Below are 18855 nucleotides of genomic sequence, written 5' to 3' on the forward strand. Positions count from 1 at the left end.
TGCTTAGGATATTCTTTCTCAAGAAATATTTATGCCTTCCTAATTATTAATCAGTACTACATACTTTTGCCTTTAGCTTCTAAGTAAAATCTTCCTAGAACATTTTTTTTTCTAATGTTTCTTAGAACTTTATTTAAAATTATCCTTGATTTGACTTTATATACACATTTGGAATACAAGCAAATATGTTACACAACTGTAATCTTAATAGTATTTGAAATAATATAACTCATCATGTGAACATGCTATTAATGTCTGAAGAATGATTGATGCACCAAATGATAGCTTGACCAGAAATACATATTTATTCAGCAAACCTTTTTAGTGTCTATTTTATAGAGACAAATAGCGCCATTCCTTCTAAGTAAATATATAGGACAGAGAATCCAGCAAAATATACAGCCTGTATGGTCCTCAAACATTTCCAAGCTCTGTATCTATGGAGAAAAGAAAAACGTAAGAAGGTTGTAGGGTTTCCTGAGGAGCATTCAGTTGAGTGTGGGCAACAGAGTGCGTTTACGCAGGGTCAGCAAACTTTGTCTGTGAAAGGCCAGATGGTAATTATTTTAGGTTTATATGTCATGTGGTCTGTCATGACTAATCAGCACACAAAGGCAGCCATAGACAATATTAATAATAAGTGTGGCTATGTGCCAATAAAGCTTCATTTACAAAATTAAGTGTAAGGCTAGATTTGGTTTGAGGGGTGTGATTAGTTGACCATTGTGTTGAAGGAAGCCCAGTTAGCTGTGAAGTGAAATGTTGCTTTTAGAGATAGCTGTCCTACAAATAAACAAAGCTTATTGACTTTTCTGGGAGTGAATATCTGAAATTGGAGGGTCCACTACAGAATAGGCTTGCTACGCCGCAGTTTCGTCTTGGTGTGAGGACACGCCATGTGGATTGTCTCAGATGTAGGAAAAGCACTGTAGAGAATTTAAGATGTAGGGGCTCTTGGAGGATGGGTTAATGCCATTTAGTACTGGTCATAAACTGTGACCTCTTACCTGTGCTGCAGGGGGCGATATACTCAGCAACCACTGACTCATCTGAAAGATACATTGGGTGAAGGAAGAAACAAAAGATCTATGAACTAGGGACCGTGGTAAATCTGTCTAGTTACTTTACTACTGGAGAAAAGCATGCCCTATCAGAATTGTCAAAACTTCACGTAAATAGACCAGAATTAAACAGGATCATTAGCATATTTATATTTTCTTTCCCTGAGACCAGAGATGCAGATTGAAGCCTGTTCAGACGGCATATGTTCAAATTTTAAATTCTTGGGAAGATGATCATAATTGCATTAATCTGTAGTTCTCTCTTCCATGACCTCTCTGCTTCTATTCACTTTGCTCAGCTTGCTCCCTTAATTCCTTTTCTAAGATTATTGTTCCAGCTTGAAACACTCCTCCTACTTTTATAGACCCCCAAAATTGCATTCATCCTCTAGGATCCAAATCAGATCTTTCTTCCTGTTTGTTCTTCCGGAACACCAGCCTTCTGTGCTGTTTTTGCCTCTCAAACTTATTGCTTAGCTCACTAACACTCATTTGTCATGAATAGTCTTTCCTTGTTATATAATCTTTTCATCTGTATTATGTTACCTATGTCTCTAAACTACTTGAAGGCAATGACTATATATTATCATTCTTTTTAAATTCTTCAGTTTCTGACTCAAAAAACACTAATTGATAAATTTGTTCAGTAAATGTTTTTTGTTTTATTTTGTTTTTTCTTTTTTTTTGAGACGGAGTCTCGCATTGTCACCCAGGCTGGAGTGCAATGGCGCGATCTCGGCTCACTGCAACCTCTGTCTCCCGGGCTTACACAATTCTCCTGCCTCAGCCTCCAAAGTAGCTGGGATTACAGGCGCACACCACCACACCAGACTAATTTTTTGTATTTTTAGTAGAGATGGGGTTTCACTATGTTGGCCAGACTGTAGTAAGTCATTTTCATAGTATACATCTTGGAGGAGAGAAACAAAAGATTAATGTTGACTAACTGGGCTAAGAACAGGATCAACTATCACAACAGGATCCATTTCTTGGCTCTGGTTAAGATTAATTGTTTCATTTTTCTCTCACTCACCTGTCTCATAGTAATCGTAGACTTTAACAATTGCTGGCTTCAAGTCTCTTACTGGGATGTCTTGCAGAACCATGAAGGAAAAACTTAGTGTCTGATTTGTCACCTAAAAGGAAAAGTGGGAGTAATCAATAACCTAGAAAGCCTCCTTTCTCTCATGAGCAAAACATATTCTTATTGTTCTTTGACTCTTTTTTACCAGTGTCTTTAGGTGAGCAGACATTTGTGGATGTCAAGATGGGTTTTACAATGCATCCTGGGGAACTCTATTTACAGTCAACAAATTTTCACAGATTTTCTTCTAAACAATTGAGACAGCCCTATTATTTTGTAGTCCCTTGGTATGAGATTAAATCTTTGGGCCCATGTGAATGTGTTCTAAGCTGGAGAAACATGGTTTCATACAACCTGTAATTAAAACCACAAAGTATTCTTTCTGTTTGGATACATAAAACATTTTCTTTGTTTTATGGTCTTATTTGAAAATATTCATAAAATCCACATTTTATTTTATGGTGACATTTTAGAATGTTAATATTATCACTAGTCAACCACTGGCATCATATTTATTCATTTTGTGGAGGTGGTCTTTAACATAACAGGCATGCATGATAAACCTTTAGTCCTATTGATTTATCACTTCAAATTTAATATTTATTCATATTGTTGGGGAGTGGGGTCTTTAAAACAAAAGGAATACATGGTACACCTTTTGTTCTATTGATTTTATACTTTAAATTTCATGGAAATATTCATATTCCAATTTTAACATAATTGAAAATAGAACAGAACACTACATGGAGTTCAAAGGAGATTTCCCCTCTTATTCTTCTTGGAATAGAGAAACTTTCTGGAAGGTCATTGCTAATGATTGTTTTCCTTATATTACTGACTATTTACTATTCTAGGAGAGAGACTCACTTAGAAAGATGACCTATATGTAGTCTCAGCCAGGATGTCAGAGCCCTCACCTGTTCCACGTAAATGAGGACATGGTTGTTGCTCACTTCTGTCCGGCTCACGGAGCTAGATCTTTCAAGCTGGAGAGAATTGGAAAACTCAGAAAGTTAGAGAACAGATGTGAGAATTCTGTGAAATCTAGAGCAGATTGTAAAAAGGGACAAATGGTCGTTCTCTGAAGAGAAGAAAGCTAATTGTTTTCAGGTCAAGAGTTCCACTATTCTTCAATATCCAAGTAACACATTAGATCCTCTGGCATCTTTGATAAGTTTAGTTCACATTGGTTTTTTCCCTTCCCCAACTTTTAGTGCATGTCAGTCAGTTTGGGATTTAAACCGTATCCTATCTTTCTTGGGTGGTTTTATTGTTTTGTGCTCATGTGCTTTAAATTCCTAACTAACCTATGAGTGGCCTAAGGGTGGGGACTCCTTGTGCATTTCTCTGGTATCATATATGTCCCTTAGCTTAGGGCCAAATAAATAGTTCATTTACTTCCTGGGTTTGGGGAAAATATTTTTTTTCGAGGCAGGATGATGTTGACATGGTTTTGATATTGGTGTGGTCTTAGTTTGGAGATACAGAACATACTTTTGTGTGAGGTCTATTAGGATTAAAATACACCTACCGTTTTTACTGTTGGTTTCAGGGGAATAAAACCAGATACCATCTTTACATCAACAATCACCATATTGGAAGCAGGACGGTTTCCTGTGTAACTGTAGTGTCAAGGAAAAAAGAAGTTAGGGTTTTATATGTAAAAGAAAGCCAAATTTCTGCTTCCAAGAGTCACCTTAAGCCTGTCTGTCTTCAATACGTTGTCCCAGCAATATTCTACAAAGGTCAGTGTTCCCTGGACATGTGCAACATTGACATTGGACACATGAATATACATCAGATCTGCCACTTGCTAAAATTACAGATGTTTAAGCATCACCCCAAAACTATCAAATCGAAATCTTTGGTAGTGAATCTTGCTAACTGGCATTTTTAACATGTCTATGGTTTTTGCACACCTCATGTATATGGTTCATTCGTGATTTAGTATATATTACTTTTATATTTTTAGTAGAGAAAGGATCACATCATAATGATAAAAGGTTAAATTCATTTATAGATATATCAATTCTAAATTATATTAATCTAATAACATAGCTTCCTAATGCACTATTAATTTCTGGTAATTCCACGTTACTTTGGGGCCAAAGATCAGGTGATGAGGTCAGAATGTCTTACCTGATGGTCAGTGAGATCTGGAAGCTGGTGTGGGCTTTGTGTCCATCACAAGTTTGGGGCACAGTCTGCACTTTTAAAGCAAACGGGGAGTCCCCTTTCTCTAGAAGAATATTGTATTTCATGGATGTCTGTGAAACAGCAAAGACACTATCAGTTTCTCTCTATTTCTGGGACCCTTCACTTCCTCATTATTTAATGTCTCCGGAGGTGCCCTTTACTTTCTCAGGAAGGAAGGAACAGAGTTTCCATTTCAATTGGCAAGTTTAAAGTGGACTCTCACCCATATAACCTTGGAGCCTCACCTGAAGATACACACATCTTTCTCCAGTTACTGTTATAACATATTCTCCAGGGAGCTCTGGCAATGAGATCTGCTGCAATAACAGGAGGTTGCTGTTGTCTACTTGGAAATTTGTGGAAAAGGTCCGTGAATCCTGAATGGTGACTCGTGCAGTTTTCTCAGTTCTGGTGAAAGTGGCTGCTCCATACCTGGACAGGGCATGGAGAGCCACCACTGTGTCCTGGAAGAGATGAGAGGACAACCGCCCCAAAGAGTAAATTTTTGGTGTCTGGGATTTTCCTCCAAAGTCTGTGTTAACCTGCCATGAGGGAAGCTGACTTTTTACCCCTAAAGTAGATCTTCACTAACTGCCTTTCCTTTTTCTCTGCCTTTCAGGCATTATCAAAATCATGCTGCAGTTTCTCCAAATGAAATAAAAGGCTAATAGTGTTTATTAATTTCACAATTTATTTTCATTGATAGTCCTTTTGGATATGTCCTTCAAAGAATAGGTCTAAAACTAAGAAGTTAAGACAAAAATAGTGACCATTTTTAAGTAGATGATTGATGACCAGTTAGATGGAAGAGGGATACTGTACATAAAAATGGTACGAGACAAGTTGCACTTTCTTGAGTTTCTTTTTACCTTCATCTAGTTTGTTTTTATTTCCCCTACCTAATCTCTCTGAAAAACAAAAGTTTCACTATGTAGATTCTAACTGTTGAAAGAAGACAGGTAGGAGGGAAAAGCCAGACACTCTGGATGTTTAATACAATCATTTATACTCTCGATAAAATATTTTTAGAATTATGCTAGAAAAATAAATTTTCAAGAGCTTCAGCTTAAAAAAGATCAACTTAAAGAGAAAGTAAGAAGAGCACTTTCAGGTAAAGTAGAAAGGAGTGAAGACGCTGAGTTCCTTGGAGTAGTTGAAATGGAACTTCTCATTCTGAAAAGATCAAAGTGGATTCTACTTAGTCATTGTGCTTTTAATTACACAATTTTTGGGAGATACATCTTAGAGGATTTCTTGTTAGATTCTGAAGATGTCTGGAACGTTGATTCCCAACTGGAGGCAATTTTTTCTTGTTTCAACTGGAAGTGGGGTGCTACTGGCATCTAATGGGAGAGGCCAGGGATGCTATTGAACATTTTATAAGGCTGAGGATAGCTCCTTTTACAACAATGATGTGGCTCCAAATGTCAATAGTGTTGATGCTGAAAAACTCTGGTCTAGAATATATCCAGTGACCATAGCACGGCTTTAGAAGGTAAAGATGCTCCTTGTAAGTCTCCATGTTGCTAATATATTAACATAGGGCTTAGTGAAAATTGTTGTGGAGCATGTCTTAAGTCTTTCCTTTAAATTCCCTCCATCCTCAAATATTCCTAAATACTTATTCTATGATTTAATAATTGCCTTCTCTTTTCTATTAACCGTTCTACTTTTAAGCCTCCCAATTGCCAAGTGAACTTGGAGCAGAAGAGTCTTTGGGAACCACTGACCTGGGTGGAGGAGAAACCACCCTGAGAGTTCTGCTGCTTCATGATCCACTTCACAATGTTAGTTGCAGAGGTCAGGTCCCCTGAGGTGGGGGCTGGCTGGGCTGTGAGATAAGCGAGGAGCACATAGGATGTCATCTCCACCTCAGCAGAGGGAGCCTGGGGTTGGTAAAAATGCCCCACTGGTGCCTTGGGTTTCTGAGGTCTCTCCCAATGGACGAGGTTGTCTTAAGGGTAAGAAAAAGGAGATAATTGCAACTCGTAAATAAGTAATTATAACTGGTAAATAAGAGAATGCACATTCATAATACATGGAGCTGGAAATAATACAGGAGAAGCAAGTTCTTCTCTGTCATAAACTCCTAAAACTCACTAACTCACACTTTTATGCCGAACTTCGTCCTGTGGGATGACGGTAGGGTAGGTTGATGGAGGAAGAAGCATAGAGCATACTCACCAATCTTTCAAATGTTATTTTAGTTGGACTGATGGAAGGGAAAAGTGGTAGACAGAGTTCTTTCATTGTTTGTGGCATTTCCTGAGAATTGCAGTATAGACTAGAACATAAAACCTAAAATGACTTTTGTGATGCTCTCTCTGGCAAATAGAGATAAAAATACTTTGAAAATGTTATTGAGTTTTCTTTCTTTTTGTTGTATCTCTTTTCTTTCTTTTTTTTTTCTCCTCAACCGCATCGGTCCCTTTTTGTTCTTTCGGTAACCTCTTCCAGAGTTAACTACTTCCATTGTAGGTGATGAAATGTATAAGGCCCCACTTCAAATGTTGGCACTGCTATAAGCATGTTCTTTCCCGTTAATTCAACTCAGAATTAAAACTTTTGATTCTTGTTGTTTTTGTACTCCAGCCTCAGATATAGTTTCCACTGTAGAAGTTATCTCATGGCAGTCGTATTCTTTCTAATAGTGGTCTACAACCAGACTCTAGTTTCTCCAAGAACACTACAAGACAGATTGAGTTTAAATATGTACTAAACTATATAACACTCTTTCAAACGAGTTTGAATGCATTTTATTTTTAGACAATCTTTATGACATTTTTTCCTTAAAAACAATGCCTCTGCTCCAAATAAATCATGGTCAAAACAAATGAAGATCTCAAGATGACATCAGTTCCACTTGTCTAAGTCCTGGTGTTGTGTGGATGACAAGCAGAAGCCAGTTATGATGACAGGTGATACATCCAAAGTAACTGCCAAATTTGTTAACATTTTTCCATTTCTAAACCATTGAAAATCATCTATGGAGTCACACCACCCTCACGGTAGTCCAGCAGAGGCACCATGCTATATGAGTTACTGTTTTCACTAATAAAGAACTGGTAGATTTTATTGCTTCTTGACCTTTTGGCTAAAATCAAGTGAAGAATTGGTAGTTTTTGAGATTAGCAAGAGTGTGCTTGATTTGTTCTGTAGCTCCTGTCATAAAAGGTTTAACTCCTTCTGGTCTCTGTTCTTTAAGTTTGTCTTTGATTTTATGTCAGCTTTGATGTTCTTCTTGTAGGCTTCTTTTGTGAAGTTGGTTCCTGCATGTGATTGTTCTTGACAATATCAACACCAGTGATTACTCTGCTTCCAGTACCTTCGCCTTGGGAAACCTCAGTGAAGGCATTTCCACCAATAAGCGAGTCATCAATGTCACCCTCTGTCCTACTGACCATCTTCCCCTCCACCTCCAGGCACAGTCCTTCCTCCATCTCTGGATCTTGTAAATGTCAGAGAACATGTCAGTGTGGCTGATGAGATCCTGGTAGATAATTACGATGGTAGCTGAAAGGAGACTACAGCAGCGCTAGCTTAGCAGGAGCCCGGAGCATGAAGCGAGCGAGCATGGTGCAGCCAGGAAGGCGTTGGGTGGGGGGTTTAGGGGGTATGCAAGAGCTGTTGTACTTCTTTTCATTCAAGTAAGTAGGCAGAAATCATGAGAAAATGAATATATTTGTCTATTATATTGGTTTTAGCAAGTAGAAATAAAATTCCACATTTTATCAGCAGCATTACGTCTATTATGTTCCGTTCTGTATAACATATACAATCCCAGAGAAGGTAGTTTTATAAGAGGTGCTCTGATCTCACAAGGCATGACTTGGCTAAAGAATTACAGATGAAACTTGTGGATTTCAGCAGGAATATATTTCTCCTCTTTTTGTAGAAGCAGTATAAATGGAAATGGAAATTTGGTACCATTTGCTGTTTGCTTTCACCTTTTTTTGCACACTTAAAAAAAACTTTTATTATTTATTTATTTATTTATTTTAAAATTTAATTTAATTTAATTTTAAGTTCTGTGGTACATGTGCAGGATGTGCATGTTTGTTACATAGGTGTGCCATGGTGGTTTGCTGCACCTCTCAACCATCACCTAGTTATTAGGTCCTGCATGCATTAGTTATTTATCCTCTCTGCTCTCCCTCTCTGCACCTCCCAGACAGGCCCCAGTGTGTGTTGTCCCCCTCCCTGTGTCTATGTGTTCTCATTGTTCAGCTCCCACTTATAAGAGCTCTCACCTTCTTTCACAGCTTCCTTATCAAGTGAGTTCAGTATTTCTCTACTCTGATCTTGGTTTCCCACTAGGGAAAAAGCATAGGCCAGCAATGCCTTGGTGTAGACATGGCTCCCATGGGTCCCCTCCTTTGCTACATTCCAGGCTGACTCCAGGCAGAACAGGGCATTGCGAACAATAGAGTGCTGTAAAGGCAAAAAGGTGGTTGTGTCAAACTAGGGTGAATAGAGGGTCTGCAAGCCGAGAGCTGGATATTGACATTCAGATGTTATTAATGGATTTCAGACAGATAGGCAGACAGCTAGATATTCATCAAATTTAAATAGAAAAATATTTCGATCTCTTCACTTTATAGTTCAATTCTAAGGAATAAGACTAGAGAACCTGTTTTTAGGATTGGCTTTGATACATAGTCTAAGGGCATTACTGGACAAGTGTAAATCCCTCTGAATGCATCAACCAAAGAGCTTATCCATCTGAGAAATGCCTCATCAGTGAACCAAAAGAGACTTGAGACTCAGCCCTTAGCAGGGTGGCATTCCAGACAGCAGGTCTACAGTTTTCATGGCAGGGAATCAGATTAAGCTGGTACCTACAGTGACTGGGAGAGGAATTTCCAGAAGGGCAATAGTAACATAGGCGGAGAGGGTCACTTCATCTTCTACACCTCCCTGTGAATACAACATTGATTTGATTAATTCCAATGCCAAGTGTTGGTATATTCTCTTCTGTTGGATGGAAACCCTCCTCAGTATCTGTTGCTATCAGGTAAGGTAACACCCCCATTCAAAGTATACCATTTTTATCTCTCTCTCTCTCTCGACAGGGTCTTGCTCTGTAGCTCAGGCTGGAGTGCAGTGGCACTATCACACCTCATGGCAGCCTCAAGCTCTTAGGCTCAAGCAATTCTCCTGCCTCAGCTTCTCAAGTAGCTGCAACCACAGGCACAGCCCACCATACCTGGCTAATTTTGTAAAATGTGTTTTTGTAGAGACTGGATCTTGCTGTGTTGCCCAGGCTAGTGTTGAACTCCTGGGCTCAAGTGATCCACCTGCCTTGGCCTCCCAAAGTTCTGTGATTCTAGGTGTGATCCACTGCATCTGGCCCCCGTTTCTTCCTTCTCTGTAGAAGGTTTAATACTCTTTCCCTGATGCCTTCCCACATTATCCAGGACTTCATCTTTGCAATTTCCTCGTGCCTCCTTCCTCCCCTCACCCCTAGGGGATGGGTCAGAAGTTCATGGAACAGTTCACCTTTATGGCATTGTTGAGCAGTGACCCAGAGCTCCTGAAACAGCCATTGTCCTTCTGCATCTGGGAGAGCCACGTGAGAGACTGGGTAATGTGTGCTTCATCAATGAAGATGTAGGATCGAGCCTGGGCAAAAGTCTTCAGTACAAAAGCCGTGAGCCTAGCGGGACGAAAAATGCAGTGCTGAGGCTGTTTTCATTGAGCACTTTACTGCTCTGTTTTGTACACATAGGTTCCCCCATCACAGTGCGCCCCCAAGAAAGTTAATCAGCTATTACTGAGAGTTTGGAGACTTTTTCTTTTAACTTGGAAATTTCTTTTTTCTTTTTCTTTTCTTTCTTTCTTTCTTTCTTTTTTTTTTTGCTGCCACATGTTGTTCAATCCATTACCAACTTGTCCTTGCTTCCTAAAGCATTTCTAGGCCACTTTAGAGATTCAAGCTCCTTCTAGTTTTCTTGGTTGATTAACTAAGTAAGGCATTTGCTTTTACACTATGGGCTTTATGCATTTATTTCCTTTCATAGATTTCTTAGTTTACTTTCTGTAGTTTTAACTCTAATCAACTAACTTCTAATGTTCTGCTTCAGTAACTATTTCCCTCCATCATCCTGCCTCTCCACCTTTTTTTCCTGTGTTTGCCTGTGTGGCAAAACTACAGAGAGAGAGAGAAAGGATATCATCTAGTAGAAGGTAGTAAGGTATGACGGTAGTAAGGTGTGCTCCGTCATACCTTACTACCATGTTGTGGTCTTTTCTAGAATTTTTCTAACACCTCTTAGTGCTGAGCAACAATTTAAGGGGGCAAGTTACAGACTTATAATGTTCTCTTAGCAACATGAGAAGGAAGAGGGTCTGGGTATTTTGGATTAAAAAAGTCAACCTAAAAGTGTTCTCAATTTTGCCACTTATTAGATGTTTGCTCCTGACACATTTGTTTATCCACACTGAATATTAGTTTTCTCCTCTGTAAAATGAAGCTAATAACTCTCACTTTGCAGAGTAGCTATAATAATTAAATACGGTAGCATTATGGTTTAGAAATGGTTTCTCCACCAAAAGTCATGTTAAAACTTAATCCCCAATGTGGTAGTATTGAGAGATGGAGCCTTTAAGAGGTGATTGGATCATGAAGGTTCTACTGTAATGAATGGAATGAATGCATTCCTAGATTAAAGGGCTATCATGAGAGTTGGACTGGTGGCTTCATAAGAAGAGGAGGAGATGCTAGCCCAGTCTCTACAAAGTAAAACAAAGAAAGTAAAAGAAGAGAAGGAGAGACCTGACTGAGCTCATCCAATCCTCTTGTCATATGATGCCCTGCATCACCGTGGGACTCTTCAGAGTCCACACCAGCAAGAAGACTCTCAACTAGACGCGGCCCCTAGACTTCAGACTTATCAGCCTTCACAGCTGTAAGAAATACATTTCTTTTTTTAAAAATAAATTTCCTAATTTCAGGTATTCTGCTATAAGCAACAGAAAATGGACGAAGACAGGGAATCTATATATGCATGTTTTGAACTCACAGTTGAAACTCAGAATATATTTTCTTTCTTACCAAGTGTTGCCCTGGTTCCTGCCATATTTTTCCCCAAAGGTGCTGTAGGAGCCGTCTTGGTGTTTGTAGTTCAGCTGTCTCTGGTAACCTGAAATGGAAGGCTACAGATGGTTCATGAAGCATTAAAGAAAGGCAGGCCATCCATATGTGCAGGCTGATGCATCCAGGAGCCACGGACATTTTATGACCTCCTGTGATCTGCCATAGTTTTGTGAATGTTATGGATACATCAAAACACAACATCCTGTTAGAGTGTGGGAAGATTGCTGTTTTCATAAAAATGGTCATCGTGGGTTAATATTTGATGATATAACTGAAGCCTCATTGGGAAAAGTTTCATTAGAGTAGCAAAGTACATTTTTGTCTGTCTCACGTACCACTGATGAGATAGCCAATGGCCTTGGCCTTGATCTCCTGTGTCAGCTGCTGGGTTTCATTCAGATAGTTCAAGACATAGATGTTAGGAGCAAAGAGAACCATGTTCTGTTCTCCACAGCCATAGGGCATCTGGAGGAGATTTTGTATATTTTGCATAGCAGAACCTAGTATGTCACCTGGGGAATGTGAAAGATTAGATGTCAGAATAATTTCAGTTCATAAGCAGCCAACATTATTCACAAAAATGGCTTTTAAGTTCAGAGTCTATCATTTAGGTAAGAGATAAGTTATACACACAGAGTGTGATTTCCAGGATCCTAAGAGTCTATAATTTAGGTAAGAGATAAGTTATACACACAGAGTGTGATTTCCAGGATCCTAACAAGAATAGCAGCTATCAAGAACTTGATAATTCAAATACAAATACATAGATAAGATGTACAGTGGCAACTCTTTTGGCCCAGGTTTACTAAATGGAAGGTGACTCACCCAGAACTGAGAAAGAAGCTCTGGCAGATTCTTTGACCACATTTGATGGGAGCTTCAAGGACAGCCGCTCAGACACATCAGCACCTTTAGAAACAGACAGCCCATGTTAAAGGAGGACATCTACGATTACAATACAATTTAGCGATTATAATGTAGTGAGAGCTTCAGAGCCACACTGCCTGGATATGGTACTGGCCCCGCTTTGTGACCTTGGGTAAATTGTGATGATTTGAGGAAAAAATACATGTAAAACATTCAGAACAGGATCTGCAACATATTGAATTTCAATGAATGTGAGCAATTATTATTATTGTGGTTATTATTAGAGTGAGCAGTAATGTTATTATATCTCCTTGGGGATCTCTGGGTTCTAGGAATAAGAATTTGATTTAATGATGAGATTACCTTTAACAGTCTAATTGCTTTTGGCACTGTGTGACTTCCAGAGTCCTTCCTTTCCTCACTTAACTATGTTTTGCATTGCTGTGCTCAATAGCTTTCTAAAAGAAGTCTAAGACTTCGTGGGGGAACTATCGCTCTCTTTCGTAGCAATATTAAGACTTATGATAATACAAGTTATTTTACTGCCTCCCTTACTCTATATAATATTTGAATGGATTCCCATGTTTATAAATAGATAACATGAATATACCTTAAATTAGCCCTTCTCAAATGACAAATACAGTGTTGTATACACTCTGGACATAGAACTAATAATGTGGCAGTGCTGTATAAAAGCTAGAAGTAGTTCTCAATGATATGATGAAGTTAAATGTAAATTATTTTCTGACACAGAAAACACACATTTGTAGTGAGATGGGTAGAAAATGCTATATGTTTTGTCAGCAGCTGTTTTAGAGACTATCTCTTGGGATTCAAACTTATCATGACCCTGCTCTGTTTAGTTTTTGTTGTTGTTGTTGTTTGTTTGTTTGTTTGAGACAGAGTCTCACTCTGTCACCCAGGTTGGAGTGCAGTGGTGCGATCTCGACTCACTACAACCTCTGCCTCCCAGGTTCAAGCTATTCTCGTGCCTTAGCCCCCCACGTAGCTGGAACTACAGGCGCCCGCCACCAGGCCTGGGTAATTTTTGTACTTTTAGTAGAGACAGGGTTTCACCATGTTGGCCAGGCTGGTCTCAAACCCCTGACCTCAAGTGATCCTCCTGCCTCAGCCTCCCAAAGTGCTGGGATTGCAGATGTGAGCCACCACGCCCGGCCAAACCTGCTCTCTTTCTACCTCGTCCTAGGACACTCTAGGCTTCTGCAGCTGGGCTTGTCAGTGAGCAGCCACTGAGCTATCCAGGTAAAATAACTATGTGTAAACCAAGAAAGCCCAGGTATTAGTCCTGTCTGTACCACCTGAGTCACATTAACTTGCTCTCTTGGGCTCAATGTCTTCGTCTGTAAAACGTACATAAAGAAATATTTAGTATTATGCTGCCTTTAATGGAAGACGCTGAAGACCGGGAGATAATATGTCTGAATATGCATTGAGGTTTATACCCCTCTGTGGCTTTGATCCCACTGTGATTATGAGGATGGACTCTTACCTGAGGCACAGGTCATGGAATTGAAAGTCTTTTCTTGCTCAATACCTTCAGCCTTGGATGAAAAGAAAGAAAAGGAGAAAAGAGAGAAACATCCCGGTGACAAGAGAACAACCATAGATTCCTTTTTTTGATGGGTAGGGTTTACATGAATGATGTTTACCATTCTACTCTTTTTTTCCCCAACTTTTATTTTAAGTTCAAGGGGGCATGTGCAGGATGTGCAGGTTTGTTACATAAGTAAACGTGTGCCACGGTGGTTTGTTGCACAGATCATCTCCTCACCTAGGTATTAAGCCCAGCATCCACTAGCTATTCTTCCTGATGCTCTCCCTCCTCTCACTCCCACCCTCAGACAGGCCCCGTATGTGTTGCTTCCCTCCATGTGTCCATGTGCTTGCATCATTCAGCTCCCACTTATAAGTGAGAACATAACATCCTACTTGTTATTAAATTATTACAAATCCATAAAACAGTGAAGAACAAAGGAAGGTGGTAGAAAGAAAATGGGAAGAGATAATAAGGGCAGTGAATCAAAGGTAATGGGCATGAGAGATATGTGAATCTTAGGAAAGAGGTGGAGATCAAGAAATTGCACTCAAATAGTTTGTGAAAAAAGATTTACAATAGCTGGCAATGTCTGCTGCAATGCTTTTAGGATAGGAAATTCCATTAGTCTTACAGGATGTATTATGTGAGCATGATATTAATGGTTCTTTGTTGTCTCAAGAGTGACCGCCCAGTGTTGCATTCTTACAGTTGTTAGGGACTCCCAAAAATATGTTACCTCCACCAACAGGGTTTTGATGACTGTGTCTTTTCTTTTAATCTCAGGGACCTCAGCAACCTCATTTCCACAGAGTTCTAGGGACTGCATTGCCTCTGCACTCACTGAGAAGTTCACATTCCCTAAAACAAGGAATATTGAAAACATGAGTATCCATTTTGATAGTCCAACCACCTTTAAGGACTACACCTTAAACTTACAATTGGCCAGAATAGAAAATAATGGTAAAAAAAAAAAAAAAAAAAAAAAACCCCACAAGGTTAATGTACACTGAGTAGCCAATGTCCAAGAGTAGTGATTATGGGGACTAGCTTGGGTGAGAACAGTGGGAGGAGGTCATTGTGGACAGAAATAGGAAAAAATATTAACTTTATAGAATTATATCTATGGCAAATAAAACAGAGAATATGATGAAAAAAGTGCTCAGACAGCCACCATCCTTGTTGATTGATAGGCCCTTTTGGGTACTGTCACTTACCCAGAGTTTTAGGAGTCACTGTCCAAGACAAGGTTTGCCGCTCATTTCCACAGATACAATAGGATTCTTCTCCCTTTGTGTTTTGGGAAGCTAGGAAGGCTGGAGAGGCTTTCAGCTGCACACTGACCTATCAGCCCATGTGAGGCAGAGACAGAAATGATGAGAATATGGAAAGACGTGAACACGTAGAATTGGGGCCAAGGGTGAGATGCTGCAGTAAATTGGGATTTGTAAGAAAAATGGATGTCATATAGATTCATCCATGCTTTAAGAAGCATGGAAATGGCAATGATACAAATCAAGGCTGGTTATGTATTAGGAGGATCTGGCATTTGCGTTAGGGTAGATTGCAGACATGCAGACTTGGCAGTAGCAGATGAAAGGGAAAAGCAGTGATTGTATATTGCCCTCGGGAGTACTATCTGCTGCTATGTAGATTTTCTGACTGTTTCTTCCTCCCTCTCTTCTCCTATTTCTTACAACATATATTACATGTCTACTCCATACAAGACATAAAACACGGGGAATGGTATATGAGAGGCTCCCGATCTTGAGGATATTGTGTTACAAGAAAGATGATCTATATACAACCACTATTACATAATGTACAAAGAGATACGTGCTATAAGATAAATTAAAATTATATATTGTGGAGATTTCAAGATGAGAGGTTGGAGAATGACACTCATGGAATTGAGAAAGCTGAGTTATGTGTCAGCTTCAAGAATGTTCCTGGCATAAAATCTAACTTGTAGCAAAGAATTCTGCACGCGCTAAGAAATAAAAAAGCAAGGTGTGGCTTAGAGAGCCATGGTTTAAGCACCCATAGCACACATAGCATTGTATTATCTCTCTGATCATGTCCTGCTTTGCATAGCACTAATTATTCACAGTGCTAACACACAATTCCTTGAATTATCCTTAGTCTCAGGAACAGAATCAGGAGCTGACTGATCAAAGGAATCTTTTGTTCTACCCACCTTTCCTGTTCACCCTCATTTTCCTTACCCGGATGCATTTGGGAAGGTAATTTAGGACCGTGGCCTTGAGTGTGAAGACCTCTCCACGAATCACAGAGTAGGGCATTGTGAGCTCCACAAAGAAGGGCTGGAAGGCTCGGAGAGAGGCAGTGGAAGAGATACCAAGTCCAGCGTCTTCAGACAGGCAGAAGGCTCCTGCCTTCCAGTCGGTGATGGTGTCAGGGACTGTTACTCCTACCTCAGCCACACCTGATGAGCTGGGGTGGAGGACAAGTGAAGAATACAAATAATGAATGTGAGCTACCTTTCCTCAAGTGAGAATCGATATGCATAAAGCTAATGTCAAGAACTGAATCCACTTAAGGGTATATGGGTGTGTGCATGCGTGTGAACACTAGATTATGTCCTGGGATCTGAGCTGGGAAAACAAAAGCCACTAAATGGTACCTCTCCCTCTTATCAACAAATGATCACATCCCACATGTCTGTACTTGGAATAAAAATATTTGAATTGTGATTCATTTTGGTCCTTAACTTCCCTTGCTAATGTGTAATCCCATAATTAAGCATTTTTAAGAATCATGACCAATGAGACCACTGGATTAATGTAGCCTGATTTGTTTATGTGCCTGCTCCAGCCCTGATATTTACAGAAGGCTCCCTGAATGACATTAAGCAGTACATATAGAACTGAATATTATAGTTCTCATGTCTACTATTTGACAGTATCAGGAATTATTATTTTAGAATTGCTCAGCACTGAGACGATTATATTAATAAGCCTATACAATTGCAGCATCTTACTTAGGTCTATCCTAAAAAGAGGTTAAGATAATTATTCAGAACCTTTCAGAAAGATTATCTTAGAATTGAAAATGTTGGAGGAACCACATTCCCTCCCCTTCAGCAAATGGAGGAAAGTAAAGTTACTTACTCCACTGCCACCAACTCCCAGATCCAAGTCTCAGGAAAATAGCTTCGCACCGTTTCAGGGACTGGCCCTGAACTTTGTTCATTATTTAAAGGCATTATATTATAGGCGCTCATTTGAGGAGGATATGGCCTCCCTGCTACTCCTAGACCTACTAAAGTAGAGAAAATTGTCTAGTTAGGGGAAAACATTCATTAATTTCATGGTGCACACGTGAGACGTCAGAGAACAAATTTTCAGTTTTCCTGCTCAGACTGTCCTAAAAGTCTTACAGAAGTTGTAGAACTTGGGAACTACTTTGTGGTCCCTCACTCTCTGAAAAGAGAGGAGTCTTTGTCAAAGGTGGAAATTCCATGTATCCTAGACATAGCATAATTTGATGTGAGTGGAAGCTGGAAAAACAAGATCATTTGGAGACAGTTCTGTGGGTTTTGTGGGGAAGGAACAGTTTTGAAGTTGAGACAGTATTGCTTCATTCTTAGAGAATCTCAGCAGGAATTGTAAAATGCTCTTTAGGCATTGTCAGTGGTTGCTATACTGAAAATGGAATTACCAGTGGAGTGAACAGAATTTAATGACTTAAATTCTGTGTACTGTATGGAAGTTTGCAAAACTGTTGTTCTCTGGGGAATAAGATTAGAGCATTAGATTTTATTCCACTTATTTTTTGACATCTGAAATAAACAATTTGGATGTCAAAAACAGATATTTCCATTTGGAATGGCTGTGTAGTTGAGACAAAGAAATCATTTACCAATGTGAGAGGGCAGAGAGCTAGACATGTAGGCAATTTTGTCCATGTTGTGCCTGAAATCATGCTTACTAATTGAATTTGAGTTAAGATCTCTCTCCCATGTATCCCATCTGATATTTCAGAAATACCTTGTGAAAGAATACTTATAAGGAAAAATATATTTCTAGCAATTTCACCCTAATAGTTTTCTACACTGAAAAAAGCATCAGTAGTAATTTCTTTAGTGAATATCATACACCTTCTTGCCCCATGTCCTTCCAAGTGGTAATGATTTCTGACTCTGATTTTTCACTGATGTTCTGTCCTCTCTGTCTTCACTCTTATCTTAAATATTGAAATATCTAAAAGGATGATACATCTAAATGAACTATTTTCCATTTTCTGTTGGATATGTCAAGGGCCCTCAAACTCCTCCAGTTATTGCAGTTAACAAACCATGGCATTATGTGTTATTTCAACTCCATTCAGAGGACGATGGCTATATCCTTCCTACTCTTACTGTCAACTTGACTTTCCATGTATCCTGTCTTAGTCTCTGTATCAAAGTTTTATTCTTCTGCATGCCACAACTAATAATCTCTACAGTAAATGCCTTTGAATCAGTTTCCCAGGACAAAAATCTTATTTTTTTTTTCTTGCTTCTTTTCCCCATTTGACTTTATGAAAATTTGTTGAACTCTGGACTAAGCCACTCGTACTCTGTTTTGTTGCTGATCTCAAAATACTTCCAATGAAATTTTCTGTTCATGGCTTAAAAAGGGCTGCTCAACCCAGCTTTGTAATACTTTTTGACTTTTAATACCTTCAAGCAAACAACAACAAAAACAAAAAAAAACCCTGAACATTTTCTTTTAATTTAGAATCTAGTGTGATTGAGACACATGTTAGATCATGTCACCCCTCTTCTGAAAAGCTTCTTATTTCACTCATAGTATAAAAGTCAAGTCCTTACTAGGACCTACGAGGCCCACACAATGTGGCCTCAAGTATTGCTCTGATCTCTCTCTCCAACTGCTCACACTTTATTCATTCTGTTCCAACCACACTGGTTTTCTTTCTCTGCTTAGAGCATTTCAGGCATACTCTCACCTCAAAGCCTTTGAGAGATAGACTA

The 18855-nt window shown here is 39.2% G+C and overlaps 1 protein-coding gene, 1 long non-coding RNA gene and 1 pseudogene across 3 annotated transcripts in view; 1 reads left to right on the top strand and 2 right to left on the bottom strand.

The window, feature by feature from the left end:
* The window catches only part of LOC105541982, a 25488-nt gene extending 10663 nt beyond the window's left edge, over positions 1-14825 (top strand). The window contains exon 2 of the long non-coding RNA XR_001006405.1: positions 14646-14825. This is a non-coding gene — a long non-coding RNA (uncharacterized LOC105541982). The remainder of the gene's footprint in view (positions 1-14645) is intronic.
* The window catches only part of LOC105541981 (pregnancy zone protein), a 63007-nt gene continuing 44434 nt past the window's right edge, over positions 283-18855 (bottom strand). The window contains exons 17-35 of one of the 2 annotated variants that reach the window (XM_011983305.1): positions 16991-17141; positions 16085-16313; positions 15077-15203; positions 14599-14720; positions 13815-13866; positions 12263-12346; positions 11773-11949; positions 11396-11483; positions 9841-9997; positions 9184-9258; positions 8592-8772; positions 6072-6295; positions 4587-4805; positions 4285-4412; positions 3677-3767; positions 3063-3131; positions 2095-2197; positions 1008-1049; positions 283-437 (exon numbers count right to left, since the gene is read on the bottom strand). In XM_011983305.1, the coding sequence (XP_011838695.1) occupies positions 415-437; positions 1008-1049; positions 2095-2197; positions 3063-3131; positions 3677-3767; positions 4285-4412; positions 4587-4805; positions 6072-6295; positions 8592-8772; positions 9184-9258; positions 9841-9997; positions 11396-11483; positions 11773-11949; positions 12263-12346; positions 13815-13866; positions 14599-14720; positions 15077-15203; positions 16085-16313; positions 16991-17141 (2342 nt within the window). In that variant the 3' untranslated portion in view covers positions 283-414. The remainder of the gene's footprint in view (positions 438-1007; positions 1050-2094; positions 2198-3062; positions 3132-3676; positions 3768-4284; positions 4413-4586; positions 4806-6071; positions 6296-8591; positions 8773-9183; positions 9259-9840; positions 9998-11395; positions 11484-11772; positions 11950-12262; positions 12347-13814; positions 13867-14598; positions 14721-15076; positions 15204-16084; positions 16314-16990; positions 17142-18855) is intronic. The other variant, XM_011983306.1, reaches the window with a different exon arrangement.
* LOC105541980 lies at positions 7290-7745 on the bottom strand (annotated as a pseudogene).

The sequence above is a fragment of the Mandrillus leucophaeus genome, unplaced genomic scaffold (genome assembly GCF_000951045.1).
Source record: "Mandrillus leucophaeus isolate KB7577 unplaced genomic scaffold, Mleu.le_1.0 Scaffold249, whole genome shotgun sequence".
Classification (NCBI taxonomy): domain Eukaryota; kingdom Metazoa; phylum Chordata; class Mammalia; order Primates; family Cercopithecidae; genus Mandrillus; species Mandrillus leucophaeus.